This window comes from Pan paniscus, chromosome 8, assembly GCF_029289425.2.
Source record: "Pan paniscus chromosome 8, NHGRI_mPanPan1-v2.0_pri, whole genome shotgun sequence".
NCBI classification, from domain to species: domain Eukaryota; kingdom Metazoa; phylum Chordata; class Mammalia; order Primates; family Hominidae; genus Pan; species Pan paniscus.
This window is the reverse complement of record NC_073257.2, coordinates 92,239,161-92,264,688: the sequence shown is the minus strand read 5'-3', so window position 1 is coordinate 92,264,688 and position 25,528 is coordinate 92,239,161. Positions and strand designations below refer to the sequence as shown.

General features: G+C 48.8%; 1 protein-coding gene across 1 annotated transcript; it reads left to right on the top strand.

Annotated features, from left to right (window-relative positions):
* The first annotated feature begins 1,959 nt into the window (after window positions 1-1,959).
* Window positions 1,960-21,644, top strand: MAT1A (methionine adenosyltransferase 1A). The gene is made up of 9 exons (XM_034930984.2): window positions 1,960-2,097; window positions 5,841-5,918; window positions 7,392-7,514; window positions 10,626-10,738; window positions 11,102-11,245; window positions 14,837-15,055; window positions 16,232-16,414; window positions 16,778-16,911; window positions 17,548-21,644. Exons 1-9 carry the CDS (start codon window positions 2,007-2,009, stop codon window positions 17,648-17,650), a joined length of 1,188 nt encoding a protein of 395 aa, XP_034786875.1. The 5' UTR covers window positions 1,960-2,006; the 3' UTR covers window positions 17,651-21,644.
* Window positions 21,645-25,528: the final 3,884 nt, after the last annotated feature.

Sequence of the window (25,528 nt, the reverse complement as noted above, 5' to 3'; positions counted from 1 at the left end):
CTTATGGAATTCAGAAGGCAGCTACTGCTTTGTTTTCTGTCTTCCTGATAACTCTAGAAACCTTGAAGAGCACCTGCTACTTACACATCATCTTGTTCTTAAATCAAATTTGGACCATAATTGTTATCATACAATTTTAACTGCTAAGGTCACCTAGTTCTACAGTTCAAATTAAACATTAGCTCATATTGCCTCTAGGTTTAAAACTAATGTACCCAGAAGAAATTTACTAAGGGCCAGCAATGTTGAAATAGCTTAAGTGCAAACAGAGGAGTCCTGTGTGCTGGCAATGACAAGGCGATGTTGTCTAAAGTCCCTATTTGATTCCTCGTTTGTCCATCCCTTCCCAGTGGCCTTTTCCTCTCTGAACTTTCAACAGTCTTGTGCCTAAGCACTTCAGTTCACTCCTTGTTAAATGCCGTTGATTGGCTATGCATATGTAACATCCCTTACTTTATTCCAGAAGAGGTCACCTTAATACTGCTTTAATTCCCTGAAGGGATGATGTTTGGTCATCAGTTAGCAAAACTCAAGCTTTGGAGCACCAGAATGTGTGCCAGAAAAAATTTTTCCAAATGCTTGTATAATAAACTCAGAGGGGGGTTTGGTCACCAGAATTGTTAGGTGATGCTATTGCTTCCTAACTTTTGCTTCCCACAGTCCAAGCTTTGATGCACAAGGTTATGGTTGATTACTTTTTATTGCGTTCTAGTGGGAACTGGTTTCTCCACCCATCCTCATTTTCTGTGGTCTCAATTCCCCATTGTTCCTTGGGTCTGAGGATGCAGCTGGATCTGAGAGTGTGAGACGCTGTCATTTAGTACATGAACTAAAGATATAATCCTGTTTACTACTTTTTTTGGTCAAAGCAAAAATAATGCAAGAGTTATGTGAACACGATGTTTATTACATGTATAGAACTGAATATGTAGATGTTTATAACCCGGAAGCTTTGGGAAACTGGACTTTGATAATTTCCCTGTAATGAATCCATTTCTCAAAAGCATTTTTTTCTAAAACACACACACACACACACACACACACACACACACACACATTGTTCTCTGTAACCTCCCCAGATAAATACTTTTTAAAGATCTTGCTTGTTAAAATGCCTGCCAGCCTTTTAGAGAAGTTGACAGGTTAGGTGGTTTCTGTTAGCAGAAACACGTGGACTCAAAGCTTTTCCTCTAAAATGAATCTGTTGTGTAACATCACAGCTGGCTCAGAATACAGGTGCGTGCTCCTGCTCTCCCTGAGAAGATAGAATGGGAAGAGACCAATCCAGATGAGACGCAGGGGAGGAGGGGACACCCAACAGCAAAGGCACCGTTGCAATCTTAGCCTAAACCATATCTCTGAGAAAGAGTTTCTTGTTGCCTGCTTGTATCTCTGGGTGACCACAGACCCCTGCTCTCCAAGGTGGGTTGTGAACTCTGGAGCACTACCAAGATTGGCTAAGAGCTGAAGGAGAGTCCCAAAGGAGCTTCAATTCTGCAGAACTATACAGCCTTCTTTACCTTACCTTGACCAGGTACTTAGAGTTTGGAAAGTCAGGGATAAGAATTGAAATTCCTCCAGGTAAGAAGACCCCCCTCTTAGGAAATGGACTCCTCCAATTTTCTCACATGATTTTTCAGGCACTTTCGCTTTTCCATATATAGGAGTCGCTCAGGAGCAAGCTGTGGCAAGCTGGAGGGAGGGACACATCCCGTGTTCCATCCACTCCCTCCCTTCTCAGCAGTCCTCGCCTGTTCTCACGTGCTCACAGGCAGTTAGGCAGAAGTGATCCCCGTGGCTCTGCCAAAGACAAGCCTGTTGGGTTGAAAGAAGAAGAAGAAGAAGAAGAAGAAGAAGAAGAAGAAGAAGAAGAAGAAGAAGAAGAAGAAGAAGAAGAAGAAGAAGAAGAAGAAGAAGAAGAAGAAGAAGAAGAAGAAAAAACTCAGGCAAAGTCACAGCCTCAAAATTGTTCACTGAAAGAAGCGTGAGTGGAGAAGTGTGAGAAGATGAATGGACCGGTGGATGGCTTGTGTGACCACTCTCTAAGTGAAGGAGTCTTCATGTTCACATCGGAGTCTGTGGGAGAGGGACACCCGGGTAAGTAGGCTGTCTTGGACTGACTGGAAAACGATCATTCCAAGCCTATACTGAGGGAGTCACTTACAAATGGTTTTAATTGACACATAATAATTGTGCATATTTATGGGGTACCGTGTGTTGTTTTGATCCATGAATATAACATTTAATGATCAAATTAGGATAATGGGCATACCCATTGCCACAGACATTGACTACTTCTTTGTGGTGAAAACATTCAAAATTCCCTCTTCTAGCCCTTCAGTCACCCTACTGCGCAATGGAATGCCAGAGCTCATTCCTCCTATCTGACTGTAACTTCGTACCTGTAGGAGTCACTTTTACCAGAGCTCTTCAGAGCAATGTGTGTGAGTTACCAGAAGGGATCTCTAGAGAAACAGCATGGAGTAGTTTCATAAAACAGTCCCTCCTGATGAAGCCGTGCTGTGGCCCACCACCAGCACGCCAGCACAGTGGGTCCAAGACAGGGAGTAGCAGCTGGCTGGCTAAGAGTATGACACATGCAAAATATATGATCAGGTCTTAACTTTTTATATGTATTTTTTTTTTTAGGAAAGCTTTAATCTATTATCCATGGCCAATTTAAGTGAACAGGGAATGTTCCTGAAACAAGACCATGGGTGACTAAATTTTGCATGTGAAGCATGTGCAACTTAGGCATGAAAGCCTGCACCCTGGTCACTGCTGGGGTAGACCTCTAGGTGCTGGGGACTCCATAACATTCTCTAAGAGCAGAATAGAAGACCTTCTAAACAGGAAGAAAATTTAGGCATTGATTTTGGTCCCTGAAAAGTAGGTAGACTGTGATGTGCGGAAGTGAGAGAAGCTTCCTTGATGACGGTGAGAACTAGGACCAGGACATTCAGAGCCTCAAGTGTAGGACAGTGGTTCTCAAACTTCAGGGAGCTTCAGAATCCCCCAGAGGGCTTGTCAAGACAACAGAGGGCTGGGCCCCACCCTCCAGAGTTTCTGATTCAGTAGGTCTTGGGAGAGGCTCGAGAATTTGCATTTTTGACAAGTTCCCAGGAGATGCTGATGCTCTGGGGTGAGAACCACTGCTCTTGGAGACCCCTGGGGGATAGATGTACAGACTTCTATAGTTAAGTCCCTCTTCAAAATTCATTCGAGTGTTTGCTAACTTATTGCCAAGTCTGCCTTTTTCCATCTTCCTTGCTCTTGTTCTTCCTCAAAGATATTTATCTTTCCTACCTTGTAACTTGGCTTTGGACACCTCAGTGCACTACTCCTTCCATATACTTTAGCCAGTGGTTTTTGACTGGTGGCAGTTTTGCCCCACAACCCCCAAGAGCATTTTGTACTGTCTGGAGACATTTGCAGTTATCACAACTATAGGAGGTGGGGGTAAGGTGCTACTGCCATGTATTAAGTAGAGGTCAGGCACACTGCTAAGCATCCTACAGTGCACAGGACAGCCTCTCAAGAATTATCTGGCCCAAAATGTTAATAGTGCAGCTGTTGAAAAACCTTGAATTGAATTGAGTTTTTTATGTGACTTAGCTCAGTTCAATGTAAATAGCCTCTTTCATTGTGCATAACTGTATAAAGTATCTAGGTTTACTGTATTTTCAATCTCAGATACATTGCTGATTTCTGACACATTCTGATCAGTTCCATGGCTATGAGCCTCATGTATAGGTTAGGAGAAAGATTCACTCCACCCGGAGGAAGTGGGTTTTTTGGCATGCAGCGGCTAGTGGTCCCAAGAATGGTCCATTGTGCGCAGCAGCAATGTGCTCAGAGGACTGAGAATGAACGTGCCAGCCAATCAGTTGATTGTTTTGTATACTTAATGACAGCCAATCAATTTGTCTAATCATCCCTTGTACTTGCCATTGTAATTGTCCAGGTAAGTCAGTTTCCATGGAGGCTAGGTGACTTTCTGCTTGTCATTCCATTGCTGAATTCCTCTCTGCTAGAAAGATAAAGGTTTTCTTCTCTGGTTTTCCAAAAAAACAACTACTGGCTATCTTAAGCCTACTAAGTGATATTGATAAAAATTTTGAAAGCCAAAACAAAAACAAAAACAATTCAGAAACAACCTCCTTGGGCATTGTCTTGTGTGTGGTGCTATCTGGAAGCCCCTGCTGGACTCCAGCTTTGTTCCTTCTCCTGTTGGATTTCCCTAGGCAGAGTGGGAGCCTGTGAGCTGTGTCTGCACAGGCAGAGACATTCACAATCAATGATCAGTCAGCAAGCTTCTAGGAACTCTGATGGGTAAGCCTAAGGTGGCCAGCATGTATTTATTTTAGGATATTTTATCAGCGAGAGGCCTTCAGTGGTAGAAGTGTGTAGAGGCTAAGGGCTCAGACAAACCTAAAGGTACTACCAGAGTCTGCCACTGGCAGGAGGCTAGATTAAACAAACAAACAAACAAACAAAACACAACCTCAAACATATGTTTAGCAGTAGTTTCTAAAGGAAAGATTAAGGAATTAATGAATATCTTTAATTACAGAATTTAACATCTGCTTTTGAGAGCCAAACTGCTTGATTCTGGATCTGGATTCTTAACAAAAACATATTACTCTATTAAGAGCAGACTGTGGGTATTCTTAACACTGAATGAGCTATAATATATGTAGATAGAGATCACTTTTATTTCTTAATTTGTAGGTATTGACAGTTTGCATAACCCCAAAGCAAGAGTAGATTTTCCTACAAGCACCATTTAGTGCTTTACATTTTAGACCCTGCAGAGTCTTTAAGGCAAATAGTGGAAGAATAAAATCAAATTCCAGCTCATGTTGAACCCTTGTCAGTCCTACCGTAATTGAAGAGGTCAAGCCCAGCTCTAAGGACACCTGGCTTTCGGGAGGCTGAGTGACCATGTGGGAGATCTGAGAGCTGCTTATGGAAGTATTCTGCAAAACAACAGTGATGTATAGGGGTTATCTTGTAGAATTCTTATGGGTGGAGTCATGTACTTGGGTGTGGTGTTTTATATACGGTGCATTGCATCTTGTGGAACCTGCCATGCAATGCAGCTGTTTGAGCCGTCTGATTTTACCTCTTGGCAAAGAGGTAAAATTGACTTCTTAACTATTTTTAAGTTCATTTTCAGGACTTTTGTAGATGTTAGAATTAAAGGGAACATGATAAGGAATGAGAGACTTTTTATTTAGAAGAATGCGTGTGTGTTTGTTTATGTGTGAGTTGCGTTAGACTCCTAGAAGAGCTGATTTTGACCGGGCGCAGTGGCTAACACCTGTAATCCCAGCACTTTCAGAGGCTGAGGTGGGCGGATCACTTGAGACCAGGAGTTCAAGACCAGCCTGGCCAACATGGTGAAACGCCATCTCTACTGAAAATACAAAACAAATTAGCCAGGCGTGGTAGCACAAGCCTGTAATCCTAGCTACCTGGGAGGCTGAGGTGGGAGGATTGCTTGAACCCGGGAGGTGGAGATTGCAGTGAACCGAGATCGCACCACTGCACTCCAGCCTGGGTGATAGATCGACACTCCATCTCAAAAAAAAAAAAAAGGTATTTCTTTTTTAGGGCATTCTATGACTTTATATAATACGTGTCATCCAAAATTAGGCAGGAATGGAAATAAATAAAAATTTCAAAGTATTTCTAATTTCTTATACTTAAAAAAAGTGTTTTCCCTCTGGTAGATAAGTTGATATGTAAACTGAAAAGTCGATATCTAATTATTTTAATATTTCAATTTGTTATCCCGAATATTTTTGTGATTCTGACCCATATTTGCTCTTGTGCAGATAAGATCTGTGACCAGATCAGTGATGCAGTGCTGGATGCCCATCTCAAGCAAGACCCCAATGCCAAGGTGGCCTGTGGTAAGAAACACCCGATCCCTCCCTGCTGGAGACCTAAGTGGGCTAGACTGAGAAATTAATCATGGGTATAAGACAAACGAGCCATACTCCTCAGTTCCAAAATCCATGTCCTCTGCTCTGCAGTAGATTTCTCAATTATGAGACCTCCCCTGTGTAGTAACAGGGAGGAAAAACATTTCTAACCATGAAACAAATAGATAATTATTTTTAGCAAGAATCTAACGTTAAATGTCATAGCAACCATAAATAGCAGAGGGTTGGACCAGCACATGGCCTTTCTGATGCTTGATCTCATTGGGAACAAGGAGGTCTTTCAAAGTTCTTAGGCAAATCTTCCAGACGGGATGAAAGAGCTTGAAACACAGGTAGCTGCCTAGATGGTTATAAGCTGCATCCTCATTGTAGGAGCCTTTGTTGGCTGCACAGATACCTGGCTTCTTCTCTTGTTTTCTTTCCTAGTTTGTGGTATGATTTAGGTTTTAAAATAATTAGTGTCCCCCATTTAATAGCAACAGGAAGGCAACATCTTCACCAATTGTTTTTCAATAAATCAATGGCTTTCCTAAGAGACATTAATGTTAAACTAAAGTACTGAAGCCCTGGCTCCCATCTCCATAATTTATTGTGTCTGAAGACTCATGTAGGCTGAAGATCTTCACCTTTATTTGTGGGATAAGTTGTTTGGCAGGAAAACCTTTGCCTGGCTTGAAGCCTGTGGCACAGTGGCAGAGTCATGGACTCTGGAGCCTGGAGGGGCCCCAGGGTGATCAGGTCCAGCCTGTTCATTTTAGAGACAGGATCACGGTACCCTCTGCATCAGGGCCTGGCCAAGGCCATGGGGTAGGGTGCCCCAGTGTGAAGACCAGAGCCTTGCTCTCCTTACTGTCATTGTCATGTCCTGTCCACTGCACAGACCCATCCTTCCCTCTCTGGTTGCATCCTCAGCCCTGTATTGAATACTACAGGGACTCATGCCCCTCTGAAGGTAGATTCTACCCTTATATCTTTGTAAATATCTGGAGAGAAGGTTGGCCTGCTTTGATTTTTTTTGGTCCAGATCCCACTCCCTAAAGCCTGCAGTGGAGGTTTAGCAATGTGGGGGATGGGGGGTCACATGTGTGGACTACCTTCTTTATGACAGCTACATACAACCATCATCTCCCTTTAATCCACATAGCAGTCTTATAAATAGCTTTATTAAATAGATGAGGGAACAGAGACTTAGAGGGGTTAAATAAGTTGTCCAGGATCACAGCTTATGACTGACTCTTTCCAAGACAGCATTGGAAGATGCTCAGTGCTTGGTGCTGGGATTTTTTCTTTTTATTGGCGTTTCTATTTTCCTTCTGGAATCCATTCCTCGTAAGGCCCCTCCTGTGTCTTTTCTGTCTGCACTGTGAGAGGTCTGGGAATGTGAGCTTCCCTTTGCTGGCACTTGGCTGCTAACTCTCCTCGCTCCCTACTCCCTTTCAGAGACGGTGTGCAAGACCGGCATGGTGCTGCTGTGTGGTGAGATCACCTCAATGGCCATGGTGGACTACCAGCGGGTGGTGAGGGACACCATCAAGCACATCGGCTACGATGACTCAGCCAAGGGTGAGGGCAGGCCTCCGGGTCTGAAATCCCTGTTGCTCTCTGCTGATAGAGACCCCGGTGCTGAGTCAAACCTGTGCCTTTCAGCCTGATGGGAGTATCAATACTACCAGGAGGAAAACACTCCTACACTTGTCTGTCAGGTTCCAGGGGTCAAAGACTCTGGCATAAGGATAGCCAACAGGCGACTATGCCCAGTGGGCCCAGCACATGCCCATCTGTTGTTGACTGGGCTTGTTTTAGGCCTTGCCTTCTTGGCGCTGCCAAAGGCTTTGGAAGAGAAAAATGCACTGAATAAAGGGGGCTGCCCTCCTTTGGGGACATGCTCCCTGCCAGGCACTGGTGATAGTCTCTTGTGTTGTCTTAATCATTTATGTACTTATGCAGACGAGGAAATGGAGGCCTAGAGGGGTGAACAGTCTGTGTGAGATCACAGGGTAAGCAGCCACTAGGCTGAGGACTCCTGTGCTTCCACTAAACCTACTTGCAATCATAGACATGGAGCAAGATGACTCAGTCCAGAACTGGTGCTGACAGCAGGCGAGGCTGGTCCAGGTTAGCACGAGTGCTACATAGTGTGGGGCCACCACCCAGGGAAGGGGCACAGGCCCTAGCAGAGCTTTGAAGCAGATTCCAACATCTGAGACTGAGTAGGCCAGGCAGCGGCACAGCCTGGAGGGCAGCAAAGGACCCAGAGAGCAGACACCAGGTGCGGAGGGCCTGTATGCGATCACATTCTGCAGGAGCTTCAGGGGCCCTTTGTCCATGCTGGCTTCCTGGGCAGGGCTCTGGCCCCAATACTTAGAGTCTCCACGTTGGTCTCTGGCATTAGATGTTCAGGCAATTCTAATTTTTAAAGAAAAATTCATTTTGGGTCTCTGTTAGCTCTTTCCCTAATTCTCTGAAATCACTGTGAGAGATGTGATGACCTCACGCCATGGCAAAAAGACCCACTTCCAGGTCATCCTGCCTAGCTATACACCTGTAATCAAGATGCACAGAGAGAAGCATGACTTTAAAGGTGTTCATTTCTGCCTGTGTCACATAATGGTTGTTTAGGGTGATGTGTGGCATCCTGTGGGTCAGGGTGCTGGACCCCCGTTTGTAAGTGAGAGAGCCCACTCATGGTATGATGGTGCAGACTCGCAGAGGTTCAGTCCAGCCATGGCCTGGTGCAGCCCAAAGCACTCATGAGCAATTAATATTGGTTGAGTGCATGACAGTGATTTTGAGACTCAGTGGGAAGAGAAGCAGTAAGAACCAGTTAATTCTCCTGGTCGGGACATGAGGGTATTCACAGAGGAAACACATTGTCCCAGAGCTGCAGCTTCCTGAGGCGTTACCACACGGAGCCTGTTCTACCAAAAAAAAGCCAATTTGTTTATGTACATTTAGACCTTATTCAAGTGCAAAACTTGTTCTGCATTAGGCAGGAGGGAAATTTTCCAGGAGGCAATGTTCCCTAGAAAGGGAGAAATGAGCGAGAGCCCAGCCGTGGCTGAGTTGAGCTCAGCTGGCTGAGGTTCCCTGTGCCCAAGCTTGTCCATTTACCTGTGCTCAGTGGACAGGAACAGCCTTAGCAGGGTCTCAGGCCAGTGGCTCCTCGTTGCTCCTGGCTGCGGTGTTGCTGGGCTCATTGTCCTTTCCAAGTCCTGTACCTCCCCTCTTGGTCCCCTAAGTTCTGTTTTTCCAAATTCCTTGGAGCCCTTGCTTGATTTTTGAGCCCTGGGGAGATTCATTATTTAGACAGACAGTGATTAGGTAAACTGAAATGTTCAGTGCAGAACAGGACAGCCTTTGGCAGTTCTTTAAAGACTGTTCATTGATTTGTGCATTCAAAAACATTCATTAGGAAACAGGAGGGTGTAAAGGGCAAAGGTGACCTGATACTCCCAGGGTATATGATGCAACATGAGGTGCCCCGGGGTAAGTTCCTGGCATTATGTCTAATGAACTGCAGGCAGGTCCAGGGACATGCACTGAGAGTGGACGTAGGGTTTGGGCATGTGGGGTGTGAGCTGGAGGTAGAACGTTCTAGGCAGGGACCTAGTGGAGATGGAAAAGTATATCATGCTGATGGCTAAACTTGAGTTCATGTCGGCTCAAGGAGTCCCAGGAGCAAGGGCTGTGTCAGACTGAAAAGCTTCAGTTTTATTCCTTGGCAGTAGAAGCTTGTACAGAAACAGCAGCTTGGATCTGTGTGTTTTCTCTGTAAGCCCTTTCAGGCTGTGTGGGTAGGAGAATAGATGGGAAAGAAGATGGCTGTGGGGGTTTGGAGAGTGAGTGTGTCACTATGCTTGACCTTGTGGTGGGGGCGTCCATGTATTCAGTCCCTTATTCTCACAGTCCCTGTGACTGAGCCCAGCACAGCTGTGAGGAGGTGCGCACGGTCTCGGTGCACAGCAGTTTCCTCATGGGACTCCCAGGGCTGAGCTACTGCGAGTCCAGACTTCCCCAAACCAGTGCCTCGCGTGCTAGGGGTAGCAGGCCTGCACCCTGTGCCTCAGCTTTGTAGATGGGAAAGGGCAGGTGGCTTTTCCATTTGCCCCAGACTCTATGTACCTCTCAGGGTCAGAGGACCCTGGCTTGGGGAGTCTGTCTGGATAGTTCATGTACACTGTATTTGTTCAGTATGTTTAATAGTTGTGTCAGGCATACAGCTGGGCTTCTGAGTGACAGTATCAAAAGGGCTCTTTATTTTCTCCTAGTGCAGTGATGCTCAAACTAGATTCTGGGAGGCACCTGTAGGAGAGCCTAAGGGGCAGGGTATGAGTCAGCCACCGTCCTCAGCCAGAGGAGCCTTGGCATCACCTTGTTTTAATCTGCAGGTCTCTGTAGGATGTGTGTGTGTGTGTTAACCAAGGTCTAATTGAGCACAGTAAAATGCACCACGGAGAATTTTGGTTGGCCAAAGAGTTCTACATGATAGGGTGGGAAGGTGCAGGGCCTCTCCCATCCTGGGCCTCAGCTGTGGGCCTAGACAGACCCTGGCTAGTTAGGGAACCCCCACGCTGACACCAAATGGCATGTCAGGAACCGAGCCATCCATTGGGAAGTTTGTGGCCCCCTCCTTCTGACCTGTTCCCCACTTAGGCTCACTTTGCTTCCGCCTAGGCTTTGACTTCAAGACTTGCAACGTGCTGGTGGCTTTGGAGCAGCAATCCCCAGATATTGCCCAGTGCGTCCATCTGGACAGAAATGAGGAGGATGTGGGAGCAGGAGATCAGGTAGCTCGGCACTGCATGTGGGAGCTGTGTGTTGAGCTGGCTGGGAAAGTTCATGGACAGTGGGTTAATCACACTGAGGGGTGGACTCTCGTCCTAGCACGATAGCCAGGAGCGAGTTGGGAACCCCAGCTTCACGGACGTGCTGTGGATGGCTGTGGTTGCTGACACTGGGTTTGGGCTTGTCTCCCCCTCCTAGAGTGTTGGGGGTCAGGGACGACGTCCTTCCCCTGCACGTGCCAGTGGAAAGCTCTATGGAGGAGGGACCCAATCAGCGTGGACACACCAGGGAGATTTCAGGCTTGGAGAGAGCCGCGGTCCTCTTGGTCTAGGGTGGGCGCCGCTCAGCCTGCTCTCTCGCCACAGGGTTTGATGTTCGGCTACGCCACCGACGAGACAGAGGAGTGCATGCCCCTCACCATCATCCTTGCTCACAAGCTCAACGCCCGGATGGCGGACCTCAGGCGCTCCAGCCTCCTGCCCTGGCTGCGGCCTGACTCTAAGACTCAGGTGAGCAGCTGAATTACCCCAGGAGAGCCCTAGACAGAAGCTTTAATACCCCCAAATCCTCTTAATTCTTGATTGTGTCATTTTTAAGATCAAAATATTCAATCTGGGCATTCAAAGAATGGTCAGTTTTGAAAAGAACTATTTATGTGAAAAATCTTCAGCTAGAGATGCTTCCCACCACATTTTATTATAAAAAATTTCAAAAATACAGAGAAATGAAAAGAATAGTTCTGTTTTTTTTGTTTGCTCATTAGTAAACATTGACTAATGAGTCCCCAAATCCTGCCACAAACATACTTAACTGGCTTCCATATTTTCAGGCCTCTTTGTCCTGAACAGGCTGTCTGTGCTGTGTCTGTGCTGTGTCTGTGTTGTCTGTCTGTGCTGTGTCTGTGCTGTCTGTGCTGTGTCTGTGTTGTCTGTCTGTGCTGTCTGTCTGTGCTGTCTGTCTCATCATGGCCCTTTTTCTCATCTTTGTTTCTCATGAAAAGGCTTTACGTCTGTTGTTTCCAGCTCCAACCCCATGGGCCCTGACCTGTCTTCTCCCTGCAGTGTTGAAATCAACCCAAGGCCTATATTTGAAGGCTGAGGTGATTCAAGTGTTAGTGGAGACGCAGGCCTCCTGGCACCTCACTCCTGTATCCCCTCCCTGCTTAACCCCAATGAGCCCTCTCATGATTCCCAAGTTCGCAGCACTTCATACTGCACAACTTCTCTCCCTGTGTCCATGCTCGTGGACCCCATTGTCACCTTCACATACTCCCACCTGTGGGTTTCTCTGATCACCCTCCAAGCAGATGGGCCCTGAGAGCCTGCCGTGTGCAGCACCCTGCCACCTCCCTCCTGCCCTTCCCCAGTCCTGTTCAGTGCCATCTCTCTCCACCTACCCATATCCCCAGTTTACCCCATCAAGCACCCCTCTCGCTCCAGCTCAGCCTTCCCCAGGGCTGCCATCATCCCAGCCAGGCTAGGATCAGTGGCCTATCCTTCCAAAGGTACTCCCTGCTTGGAAATTCCAGCTAATCCCCTTTAGGCCTCATTTTTAATTCCCTAACATCTATTCAGTGTTTTCTACAACTTTGGGCTTCCTACAAGGGGAAGGGGGAAATCCACTTATTATTCTGGCATTCAGAACCTTTTATGGTCTTCCAACTTTACCTGCCTCTGCCTGCCCCACACCATCTTTGCTTAATCGACATCATTTCACTCATTGTCCCCTTGTTTCTTAGGGCTTTGCTTTACCTGAGCTCCCTCTCTGGTCTTTGCCTCTCCTTCAGTGGCCAGCAAAGTTCTACCTCTTCTGGGATGCCATCCCTGGCCACTAGCAGACAGCGCCAGCGCCTTCTCTTGTCCTGCACTTGGAATCTGGCACCCATGATGTTATAGCTCAGCGTGCTGTGTGTGGCTCCATGTACAACTCCAGCTGTACAGAGATGGAGTTCCTTCTTGTGCAAGTGTCAGGCCATGCACAGGGCAGAGGTTGCATACTGGCTGTACTGGGGCAGGGAAGCGTGCTTATGCCCAAAGGGAACCCTTCCTTGGGACTTCCTGTGTTATCCACGTGACCCCCCAAGGTGGGGATGGGAACCATCAGCATTCCTTGGGTATTCTTGGAGGTTGTGGGTTAGGAGAGCTAAAACATGTAGATAGTGATGGCACCCAAAGAAAGGGGCCCATGATGTCGGCCTGCCTGTCCTGTCCTGGACTGGAATGGTGCTGCGATATAGAAGCAGGGTGAAGATTCACAGAAGGGGAAATCTTAGAACAGGGAGGGGAGGCAGCCAGCGGCTCTGACTGTTTTTTCTCTTCCTTGTGCAAGAGAGAGGAACAGAGGGACCACCTACTGCACCTGCTGAAACAGGTTCATTGTGCTTAGATATGAAATAGAAGGTTTCTAGGTTTAGGGGTCAGCAAGGAAGGGAGGGTGGGATGGGCTCTTTTAGGGGTTCCCTTCCTTTGAAGGATTGTCTCAAAAATGCCAATACGGATACCAGAGTCAGCCTCACTTCCCTGCCACAGGCAGGACCGTGGGCCAGCTCCAGTCTCAGGGGGTGCGGGCTTCCTGTGGGGCTCCAGGAGGCCCCTCGCCAGCTGGCCTGCGAACAGCCTGGCTTGCTCTACACACTCCCTCCATGAGAGAGGCCCTGGGCCAGGCACAGCTTGTCTAGGTCCCCTGCTCCGCACCCTGTTTTTGAAGTAGTGTCTTCATCCAGCCAGACTGCTGGCTGTGAGCAGGATGGGTCTTTCCACCTGAACAAATTCCTGCTGCTGATAGTGAGGCCTGGGTGGCAGTGTGGATGGCTATTTTTGTACCTGGTCAGAGCTGTGTTTTCCATGGTGTGTTTTTCCCCACATCTTGCTGACATGATGAGATAAGCGCCGTGTTCAGGGCCCTTTGCTCTGCTGCCCTATTCTGCAGTTCTGCAAGGCCACTGCGTGGAGTCTGCCGGGTGGGGGTGGAGTCACCCAGGGGAGCAGTGGAGACGGCCTGAGCACCCTCCCCAGCTGTGCACCTTCTCCTGAGGCTCCATGCAGACTAGACCCAGTCCTAGAGTCTGCCACAGACAGTGCCTCTTTTCCTGGGAGTCCCCTACCCCAGATTCCAGCCCCTTTCCCAGGGCCGTGTGTGTGCACAGCCTGGCATTTGAGGACTTCTCTTAGCTCACGATGTCTGTGTGCATCGGGCCATCTCATGCAGATCTTACATGGCCAGGACTCTTTCTCCTGCTTCTTCTGGACCTTCCTTGTTGCTCCTTAGACCAGGCAGAACACAGAGTAGGAGTTTGATACAGATCCAGGGTTTGATGGATACCTGAGTAGCCTTGGGGAGGTAGAGAGTTTGCTGCAGGCACAGTCCCAGGGAGCCACTGTTTGCTGCCCCGTGGTTCTGTCCAGGCCCTGGGATGGGAGCAGTCCCACACTCACTGGCCAGTGTCCCTCCCAGGGCCATCTGGCAGAGCTGCACCCCTGCGGGCACCACATGTCCCTAAAATCCTCTGAGCCCTGCTCTTGTGGGTCCATGCTGCTTTCGGCAGTATTGGGCCTGTGGCCAGCACAGGGTCTTGAGTGGCATCCAACCTTTTTCTCGGAAGAGCCCTGTCTACCAGCCCATGCCGCTCCAGGTCAGATCCCAGCTCTTCCGACTGTGTGATCTTGACCAAGACATTTACATTTTGGATCCTTGGCTTTCTTATCTGCATCATTGGCAGGAGGAGAGATACCTCCTGGGCTATAGAGGGTCAAGAAAGGGCTTTGGCCAGGGGGACATTTGCTGGCACCTGGAAGCCTCTGAGACAGAAGAGGAGACATGTAGTGGGTCATAAGTTGAGAGGAAACTCAAGTCTACAAGCAGTGCTAATTGTGGCCCCATGTGGGAATAGCTGGGCCTTACACCCAGTCTTCCCACAGCACCAGGCAATTTTTTGAACGTAAGAATGTGTCAGATTAACTCCCCCAACACCCTTTGAAGACAGGAGGCCCCACTTGGCTCCTGGGAGCCCTGCCCACCTCCTGGGTGCCTGTGTCTGGCCACGATGTGCCATTCGCTCAGCCTCAGCCTCACAGTATCTCCCCCACCCTTCTGATGGACAGGTGACAGTTCAGTACATGCAGGACAATGGCGCAGTCATCCCTGTGCGCATCCACACCATCGTCATCTCTGTGCAGCACAACGAAGACATCACGCTGGAGGAGATGCGCAGGGCCCTGAAGGAGCAAGTCATCAGGGCTGTGGTGCCGGCCAAGTACCTGGACGAAGACACCGTCTACCACCTGCAGCCCAGTGGGCGGTTTGTCATTGGAGGTCCCCAGGTGCATTCTTGTCTCTGAACGAAGCCCTGGTTTGTCTTTGTTACTGGGGTTGCTTATGTCTCAGAGCAGGGAAACCTCAAGAGATAGCTTGGAGGGGGTCAGCTGGCTCTGGCCATGGACTAAATGTAAAGTCGGTGAATTTTGGCCTCTGTACATTTAGTGCACTCTCTGGGGAGGTCTGCTATGTGTCTGACAGTGTGCAAGAAATTGGGGATATGTCCCTAGGCTTCCTCCACTTAGCGCCACTGGGCCCTCCCACTCCTGCCATCTCAAGTGACCATCGACCTTACCCACGGCTGCTGCGCCTCACCCTGCTCTGGTGCACATTCCCCACTGCAGCATTTGCACGTGGACAGCTGTTCCTGGGTGGCTGTTTCCAGATCTTCACCACAGGCTGCCTCTGGCTGTTGTGGGCACCAGGGTGGGGCAGGGTGTTTTAGACAGGGCACCACTGCCCCCTCTCTTGTACTGCAAGTGTGAGGAGGTGGAGGTTGAGGGCACTGCTGTGAGGCTGCTGCCCACTGCCTGGGCCCTCAGCCGTGTGTGCTTTGCCAGAGTTGAGCTCCATCCCGGGTTCCAGTAGCAAGTAGAGTGTAGAAACACAGAGTAGGAGGAGGTAACACTTATTGTTTTTCCTTGCAGGACTTCTCAAAGCCTAGACATACTAGTATGAACTGTGGATCTCTAAAAGGGGGAGTAGAGCAGGCAGACTTCCCCAAATCATTTAACATAGAACTCCCACCCTTTTAAAGACATCACTATTGACTGGTGTTGCCCAGAGGACACTTGGGAAGTGGGCAGCGTGGCATTTGCTAGGTGGCACCAGCCAGGGTTGTATTTATGACAGTGCAGTTCCTGCCTGCAGTTGGATCTCTCCATTGTGACAGACTCAGTAACAAAGGCATTAGGGAGTGGCTGTGACCCCAGAGAACACCTGGCCCACCTTCTGCACTTTCTAATGAAGCTTTGGCAGGTTACCTGATTTCAGTATGTCGTCAGTGACTGAGCTGGGAGTGGAGTCCAGAGTTCTGGGCTAAGGGGTCTTAGGAAAATGTCTGTGGGCAGCCCCAGGACATCCTTCCTGAGTTGCAGTTCAGCTGCCATCACAGTACTTCAGCCCCCTCCAGCATCTAGGGGCTGGCTCTGCTTCTTATCTTGATTTCTCTCCCTCTGCAGGGAGATGCGGGTGTCACTGGCCGTAAGATTATTGTAGACACCTATGGCGGCTGGGGGGCTCATGGTGGTGGGGCCTTCTCTGGGAAGGACTACACCAAGGTGGACCGCTCAGCCGCATATGCTGCCCGCTGGGTGGCCAAGTCTCTGGTGAAAGCAGGGCTCTGCCGGAGAGTGCTTGTCCAGGTAAGCCCCCTCCACCCACCACCGTCCTGTTGCAGTGGAGGACCCCTGCCCAGTTCTGCCCCGAGTGAGGGGATGTTGGCCCGGTGGGAAAGCTGCACGCTTTGCCAAAGGTTGTGATTGTGTGATTGTGTTGGGCACTGTGGCCAGGGCTCTGAAAACCTAGGGGAGGGAAAACCAGAATCTTCAGGGAGAGGGGCGTGTAGAAGAACTGCCCTCAGTGAAGATAGCAGGAAAATTGCAGGGGAGCATGTGGGGCAAGAGACATGTGGTCCCCGCTGGTCCCTTCAGAAGAAGGGCAAAGCTTCTGAAAGGGGCAGGGCCCACACAGAGGCTTCAATCCCTGACGCTGCACCTTGCTGGAAGGTTTCCTATGCCATTGGTGTGGCCGAGCCGCTGTCCATTTCCATCTTCACCTACGGAACCTCTCAGAAGACAGAGCGAGAGCTGCTGGATGTGGTGCATAAGAACTTCGACCTCCGGCCGGGCGTCATTGTCAGGTAAAGTGCCATGCGCTGCTATTACACAGGACCTTGCTCCTTCCTTGCCCAGATGCTCACCTCACCTGAAAGGGAGGCAGAAAGGAGGATGTTTCTGCCTCTCAGAAGTGGGAGGGTCTGTGAGCTCTTGGTACAGCACAGTGCATCCCCAGTGCAGAAAGCCTGGTGGTCAGGTTAAAGGAGGCTGCCCCAGGTTCCCGCTGGCCCAGTCAGCACCAACTCCAGTGGGGCCATCTCTGAGCAGCTGGGAGGCAGGCGGGGATCTTAGGAAAATAATTATTAATATAAGGCCAAATAGCTCAAATGGCTGGGAATCGAGTCAGCAAGTCTATTCCGTTTCTAGAGCTTAGTGGTGTCAACATTGGCCTGGGCCAGGTAAGTGGAGTGGGAGGAGAAAAGCACCGGAAGGCTGGAGTTAGATCCTGGTCCCTGAACCGCTAAGCATCCGTGGGGCTATAAAACGAGACCAGGGTATGGCACAGATAGGATGTGTGTGTGCAACTGCGGTGGGGAGGCATAGTGCCATGCGAGGAGGGCTGTGTTACAGTTCGTTGCTCCCTCCTGTCCTTGAAATGGAGAAAGAAACCCTGCTCCTGTTCCATCTTCCAATGCCCTTCCTTTCTGCTGGACATGCAGGGATTTGGACTTGAAGAAGCCCATCTACCAGAAGACAGCATGCTACGGCCATTTCGGAAGAAGCGAGTTCCCATGGGAGGTTCCCAGGAAGCTTGTATTTTAGAGCCAGGAGGAGCTGGGCCTGGTCTCACCCTGGAGGCACCTGGTGGCCATGCTTCTCTTCCCCAGACGCCTGGCTGCTGATTGCCTTCCCCACCCACCAACCCTCGGGGCAAAGCCAGGTCCCTCTCATTTAGCCTGTCCTGTCATCATCATGGCCGGCTGGAGGCAGGGGCTTCCTGGTGCTGGAGGTTGGATCTTGATGTGAGGATGGGCATGGTGTTCTCCTGCTGCTCCCTCAGACTGGGGCAATGTTAATTTAGTGGAAAAGGCACCCCTGTCAAGAGTGAATTCCCTCCCCCAACAGCTGGACCCTGACCAGCTCCCCCTCCCTCCCCTTGCCTGTGCCAGGTGAGGTCAGCACATCTCAACAGGCCTCAGGGCTCCTTGTGGGCCTGGGCTCCTGGGCCCCCCTTTCACAGGCAGCCAGTGCCCTGAGCCAGGGTCTCCAGAAAGCCCCACCCAGGCCAGGCATGTGGCAGGGGTTAGAGCAGGACTGATGTCTCCTAAGCACCTGTAATGTGCGAGGGACCCAGCTAATAACTGATCTCGTTTTTTCTTCACTGCAACATGATGAGGTAGTACCTTTTATATCCCATTTATAGATGGGGGAAAGCAAAGCACAGAGAGTCTGGATAATCCACGGGGTCCCACAGCCACGTGTTTAGACCTAGATGTATAACTAGGAGCTTTGACTCAGGAGCCTGTGACATACCCCCTCCCCCACTGTTGTCTCATGCCAGTAACAGGCTCAAACAATGACAAAGCAGATTCAGAAATGAGGCCATGGACTCTGTCCTGAAGGCCTGAGGTTACTGGAAATTAGGGGATTAACCCACTAGCTCTTGTTGAGCCGTGGGCAATTGTCTGAAAAGTGAAGACAGAACCACAGGGCTATTTTGTTTGCTTCATGTGTCCCAGAAGATGACTGAGGGTGAGTTGGCTTACCTGGCCCATCAGGGTATGCTGGAGTTTGGGACTGACCAGCAGCTTTAGAATCCCAGCCCCCTGACCACTCAGAGACATGCAGAGATTGGGTTTTTGGACTTCTGGGGTAAGTGGTCTAAGTCCAGTCCAGTCCTATCTGGGCTTCCTGGAGCAGAAGCAGCAACTTCTCCTAGCACAGATGGCCAGCCCCTTAGACAGAAGCCCTCAAGTCTTTCTCTTTCCCTGGTACCTTGTATCCCCTGCAGGCTGAGTGCATTTGGAGGGAGTGAGTGGCCCTTTCGGATCCAGGGAGGCTGGTCCTAAGGTCTCATGTTAAATAGGCGAGGCTTGCCTTCTGGTGTTGGACAAGCTGCTGAGATGTCATGAGGAGATTCTGCCTTTGCCAGGTGACTGTCTGGGGAGCAGGTCTGCTCCCAAGGGGCCTGAGCAGTCCTTGGCCTGCTAAGGTCTTGGAACTTGCCTGCCTTTCCATCCATGGCCAGCAGCACCTGCCCTACCTGCCCCACTTGTCCTTAGCCTGGACCTCTGACAGCAGCATCTCTACCTTCTCCCCAGCTCCCAGGACCACAGGCTCAGGCAGGGGCCTCCATGGGCCCCAGGGGAACATTGAGGGCTTGGCCTCTCTCTAGGGTACATGGTGCTGGTTCAGGCTGGGAGAGGCAGCCCAGGAAGTCTCATCTGGGGAGCAGGCAGCCAGCATCTGGGCCTTGGCCTGGAGCACAAAGACCCTGGCTTTCATTTTCTCTCAGATGAAAGGAAATTAAGGCAACAAAAGAAGCCCGGCTCCTGGTCACCTAGGAAGCCTCAAATTCCTTCCCGTGGAGGGAGGGAGTGGTTTGCAGGTGGCCGAGTTCCTCTAATTTGGCTCATACTCGACATGAAAATTCAGAATTTTATACTTTCCCTACCTTCTAGAGAAATAAGATCTTTTTTGTCAGTTTGTTTGTATGAAACTAAAGCCTTTATTTGTTAATAGTTCCTGCTAAAACAGTGAATAAAAACTCAAGGAGCAACTACCCTATGCTTAGTTGTTCTCTGCAAAACCCCAGAGACATGACACCTGCTCTGTATAGCATTCCCTGGTTGCCCACCCCCACCACCGGGGGAAGTTAGTATCCTCCCCTCGGGGTCACCCCATCCTGTCCATGTGGAGCAGATGTCTCATGGACTAGGTTTTTCTTGTTACTAGCAGCTATGTTAAGCCACACCACTGCCATGTTCATTCCTCACCACATCTCACCAAGGTGGATATTCTTAGGAAGCCCATTTTTACATGCGGGGCCCTGAGGCCCCAAAAAGGGTTAGGACCAAAGGCAGTGGCCACCTCTGGCTCCTCCCTGAGTTCTGTGTGCTCTCCTTATGCATTGCTGCCCTTAGGCTGCCTATGCCTTATCCTGTGCCCTTCCTGCATGGTGTCTGCATGAGGCTGGCATGAGGGCATGCTCAGGCCATGTCTGGAGTATAGATAAGTGACTGAACTTGAACAAAGTGAAGGAGTGGAGGGGCTTGGTCTGTGGAGAGAGGAGCCAAACTTTTAAGTGGATGCACATTTCCCTTCACTCGTGTTCAGTTATGAAGAGAATAAGCAAATGGTTCTTTTTCATTGAAGGTCATCCCTGCCATGGCCCCCGGTGATGTGGTTCTTGGGGTTTGATCAGAGCAGGAGGAAAATGGGTCCTGCATGGTTTCCGGCAAGCAGGCTGTGTGGACAGGACTCAGCTCTGGGGAATGTCCTGGTGCAGCCTGAGGCAAAGCCTGTGTGGCCCCCGTGTCTCACGGGTGGACAAAGCTGATCTGGGGTGCCAGGAAGACCCAGAATGTGGCGGGGAGGGGAGGGGAGGATGAGGCCAAAGGGCCTCACAGTCCTGTTTGAGACAGAACCTATACCCTGAGAAGACACTAGGTGGGCAATACAATGAAACATGACACATTACAGAGAAAAGCACGTTTCTCAAGAATGCATACAAATAGACACACTTAAGAAACACACTGGAATACTTGCCTGGGGTAGGGGGAGGACTCTAGGTATAACATGCAAAATAATTAGTGAAAGCAAGATAGAGAACCACCTTCTGAGCCACAAAGCCAAGTGTCACAGTGTTAGGGAAATGTGGACGGAGCAAAGGAGGTTGGCAGGGAGCGGCCAGTGGAGTTTGAGGAAACTCAGGAGCACAGAGTCCCTGGAAGTCAGGTGAAGACTGTTTCTAGAGCAGGGGAGCCACCAACTATGCAAAATGGTTTTGATGGGTTACATGATGGGAGGCCCAGGACTGTCCAGTGAATTCAGCCACATGGAGGTTGATGATGTGGGAAATGGCAGAGTCACATTTAAACGTAAATATGACCCCAACCCTCACCTCAATCATCCTCCCCTGGGCCATCTCATGACATTCAGAGTGCGTGCTGGGCTGCACTGCCCTGCATGTCTGTGCAGTGCCTGGCCCCTACCCTCATCCTGGACTCTGCTCCCCACTCCCCACATTCCGGACTCCTTGGCTCTTTGGCCTCCCCCAGCAGGCCAAGCTCGTTCCTGCTCAGGGTCTTTGCACCTGTCGTTCTGTCATGGGTGTGGGGTGCGCTGCAGGTTTCAGATGAAATTTCTGTATTTCCAAAAAACCCCTTCCTTGATAGCCTCTCTTTCTACTCCATTCCATTTCTAGTTTCTTTTTCAGTGTTTAACATGATGTTCCTTGGAGCCTTTCACTTGAATCCTTCCCTACCCATTCACTCTCCCTTCCTTCTTCACATAGGGGTCCTCCAAATCCCTGCAGTCTCAGCTGACAAGCCACCCTCCATGATGCTCCCAATCTCCCAGGAAGATGCTCCCAAGCACCTTCCATAAATCACACCCAATGCTGTCTCCATCTGGTACCGGGCTCTCAAAGGTTGTAGTTCTTTAAATGACTAAATATTTTCATTAATTATTAATAATAATGTTATGGCAATAATTCTATTGCTCACACTCTGAAGATGATGTATCAACCCAAATAAGAAAGCTTTTTTCCCCAGCTTCATTAAGGTATAATTGACAAATAAAAATTGTATGTATTCAAGGTATATAATGTGATTTGCTATATGTATATACTGTGTAATAATTTCCACAATCAAAATTATGAACACATCATCACACACAGTTACTCTCAAAGGTTGGAATTCTTTATGGATGTCAATGCTTGTTTATTTATACCTGTTGCCCCCATAGGACTTGGGGCTTTCCAAGGTCATCTGGTCTTGTCTGCTGTCTCATACTTGCCTTCAATGCAGGGCTTGGCACAGAGTAGGTGCTTGGTGTAGCACGGGTCATATCAGAGAATGAATTTGAGGTGTGTCCATCTGTTCTGCCGCCTGAGCTCCCCTTAGCAAAGATATTCTGCAAGATATAAGGATCCTGCTTGCCCTTTGGTAGGTCTTGCCAGGCTCAGCTGCTCAGAGATGTAAATGTCAATCATTCCACAGAGCTGTTTTTTTAAAGCACCTGTTAAGAGCATAGCACTGTGACTATAAGGATTTATACCGTTACGGGTCACAGAGGACTAGAGAGACCAGTATGGGTGAATATAGGAGGGTATTTATTTTAAGGTGTGCACTGGCTCAGTGGATTCACATCCAAAAAGCTGAGCCTTGAACAAAGACTGAGCAGGATTTTTATAGGCAATCTACAGAAGCAAAACAAAGGCAGTTAATCATATAATGACAGGTCACATAATCTATAGCATAACTGATGACTTGGCATAACTTGTGGCCTTGCATAGCTGGTGGCCTTCTAGCTGCATCAAAAGAAAAAACAAGAACTGGCTAAATACAGATATTTGTCCTTTTTTTTTCTTTTCCTTCACCCTTGCTCCTGAGGTGGGGTGTCTGGAGCCTATTCCTTTGCTTTCAACTTCTCGAACAGCGTTATCTTATAACTGTCCTTGAAGTGAGCTTGCTAGGCAGAGGAAAACTTGTTTGTCTTTTCTTTTTAACCCTTGCCTTGCCACATTCTGGGCCTTGGCTTTTACTTTTCTTGGAGTGAATGAATGCAGTACTTATTATTGTTTTAAAATTTCTGCCTCCATACAATTGATCACTCTGCACTTTAGTTGCTTCAACCCTAGAAGTAACCGTGGCATGCCAATGAGGAAGACATCTCATGTCAGAGGTCCCAGAGAAACGTAATATCCAATGAGGGGCAGACACATAGGAGGTATGAATGGGGCTCAGGAGGTGGGAGCTTGGTCTGAAAAGCATAGGAGGTACTTTGGAGTTGGCAGTGGATGGAGGAATAGGGGATGAGAGGAGAGTCTGGGGAAAATAATTAGCTCAGCAGGGGTTAGCTGGGATGAAAGGCATGGGGTGGGAACTTTAGAATAACTTTATGCCTGTGGCAAATTCCCTAGAGTAAGTATGACTCAGGCACAGTGTAAGAGGCAATGTGACAGACATCTGGTCCCTGGCCTGTGAGGTCTTCTTCCTTCCTACCGTAATGCCTCCATGAGGAACGTTTGGAGAAAGAAGGAACAAGGACTGTGTTCTGAGTTTGGTTCATGTCAGCTCAGATGCAGAACAATGTGGGTAGATGAATAATTAAATGGGGAGAAGAAATCAACCCAAGGGAACAGGAGAGTTTACAACCTCAACAGTGGAGTCCCTATAATACAGGAGGTTTGTCAGACCCTTTCATGTGACTCTTATGGGACAGGATGAAAATCAGAAGCCAAATAATTTGCTGTCTTAGTCTTTTCAGGCTGCTATAACAAAATAACAAACGGGGTGGCCTATAAATAACAGAAATTTGTTTCTCACAGTTTTCGTAGCTGGAAGTTTGAGAGCTGGGTGCCAGCATGTTTGGTTCTGGAGAGGTCCCACTTCTGGGTACAAATGGCCAACTTCTCATTGCATCCTCACACGGCAGGAAGAGGGTGAGAGAGCTGGGGTGCGTGTGATAAGGGCACCAATCCCATTTATGAGGGCCCCGCCTCTGAAAGGTCCCACCTCCTGATATCACATTGGAGGTTAGGATTTCAACATCTGAATTTGGGGGGACACAAACATTGACTCCATAACACTTGCCAAATCTGATTTCTTAAAAATGAAATTCTTTTGCATTAGGAAAAAGCCACAAGTAAGGTAAAAGATAAGTAACAGAGTAGAAAATATTTGAATGGAATGAACCGCTGCTCAATAAGAAAGCAATACAAGCCCCAGTAGGAAATGGAAAAAACTAGATGGATAGGAATAAGTAAATATAATCAAAGAAATGGAGAAAGTCAAGAGAAACAAAGGTTGCTCAATTGTACTTGTTTCAAAAAATAAATACTTTAAAAAATGCAACATTGTATCTCCGCAAACAGATGGCGAGAAAAAAAAAAAGAAAGGAAAGAAAAGAAATAAATAAAAAGATTTGAAGACAGTGTGGCGATTCCTCAGGGATCTAGAACTAGAAATACCATTTGACCCAGCCATCCCATTACTGGGAATATACCCAAAGGATTATAAATCATGCTGCTATAAAGACACATGCACACGTATGTTTATTGCAGCACTATTCACAATAGCAGACTTGGAACCAACCCAAATGTTCAACAACGATAGACTGGATTAAGAAAATGTGGCACATATACACCATGGAATACTATGCAGCCATAAAAAAGGATGAGTTCATGTCCTTTGTAGGGACATGGATGAAGCTGGAAACCATCATTCTCAGCAAACTATCACAAGGACAAAAAACCAAACACCTCATGTTCTCACTCATAGGTGGGAATTGAACAATGAGAACACTTGGACACAGGAAGGGGAACATCACACACCGGGGCCTGTTGCGGGGTGGGCGGGGGATAGCATTAGGAGATATACCTAATGTAAATGACGAGTTAATGGGTGCAACACACCAACATGGCCCATGTATACATATGTAACAAACCTGCACGTTGTGCACATGGACCCTATAACTTAAAGTATAATAAAAAAATTTAAAAAAAAAAAAAGAAAAAGGTTTTTAAAATCCAGGGCTGGCAAAGATATAAGGAAATAGACATCCCCAAACACAGCTGACCGGTATAACTTGGTACAAACTTTCTGGATGAAAATATGGTTCTTCTTGAAATGTAAATGTCATGTCTGCCTAGTTTGACCTTGCGGTCAGAGGTGGCATCATGATAGAGACAATCGCTTTGCTCCCAGGCCTAGGGGACAGAACCCCAGGAGGGCAAGGTCAGCATGTGCTGAATGGACTGGGGGATGGGGTGGGTGGATCTTAGGGAAGCATCCGTTCTGGGCCACCAAAGCAGGGCTTCTCTCCTGCCCCAGGGTTGAGGTGGCTGCCTCTGGGGTGTTTGCAGGAGTGCCCACAGAAAGGCCCTGGGACACAAGGCCTGGCTGGGAGGAGCCCCCTCCTTCACATGCCAAGACTGCAACTGCGGAGCCAGTCACAACAGCCTAACAGGACAGGAATTCCTTTCCTCGGAGGCTGTCAGAATCCCAAGTGACCAGGAGGAAACAGGCTCTGGCAGGGGAAGACACTTTGGAGGACCACCCACTCAGAGAGCAGATTGTGTCCGTGGGCAGCATGGGAGCTAAGAGTGGGAGCCGGCTGGATCTCCCTCCACTTCCTCGAGATCTGCCCGGGACACTGCCTGGTTCCCGCTGCTCTGGAGGGACTGTTCCCGGGCTGTGAAGTCCTGGGATCGCGCTGTTCCTTTAGTTCTGAACAGTGTATTCTCCAGCAGGAGGGGCAGCCCTGGACTCCCAGGCTCTGTGCAGGCTTCCCAGAAGCCTCTCTGGGAGGAGTGGGGGCCACTGCCTTCCACTTCCCGTGGCAGCCCCTGGCCCTGGCCTCCTCCAGGGCTCTGCAACCCTCTTCAGGCCCCCTGGCATGGTATCCATGCCCTCCTCGGGAGAGTAAGTGGGGTGGGATGAAGTGGAGGCCTCGACCTGTATAGACAACCCAGGG

What these genes read in the sequence shown, in the direction of transcription:
- MAT1A (XM_034930984.2), top strand. Translation starts at nt 2,007, where the DNA reads ATGAATGGACCGGTGGATGGCTTGTGTGACCACTCTCTAAGTGAAGGA. An exon ending in GGCCTGACTCTAAGACTCAG is followed by an intron (nt 11,246 to 14,836) that starts GTGAGCAGCTGA and finishes TCTGATGGACAG; the next exon opens with GTGACAGTTCAGTACATGCA. An exon ending in CGGCCGGGCGTCATTGTCAG is followed by an intron (nt 16,912 to 17,547) that starts GTAAAGTGCCAT and finishes CTGGACATGCAG; the next exon opens with GGATTTGGACTTGAAGAAGC.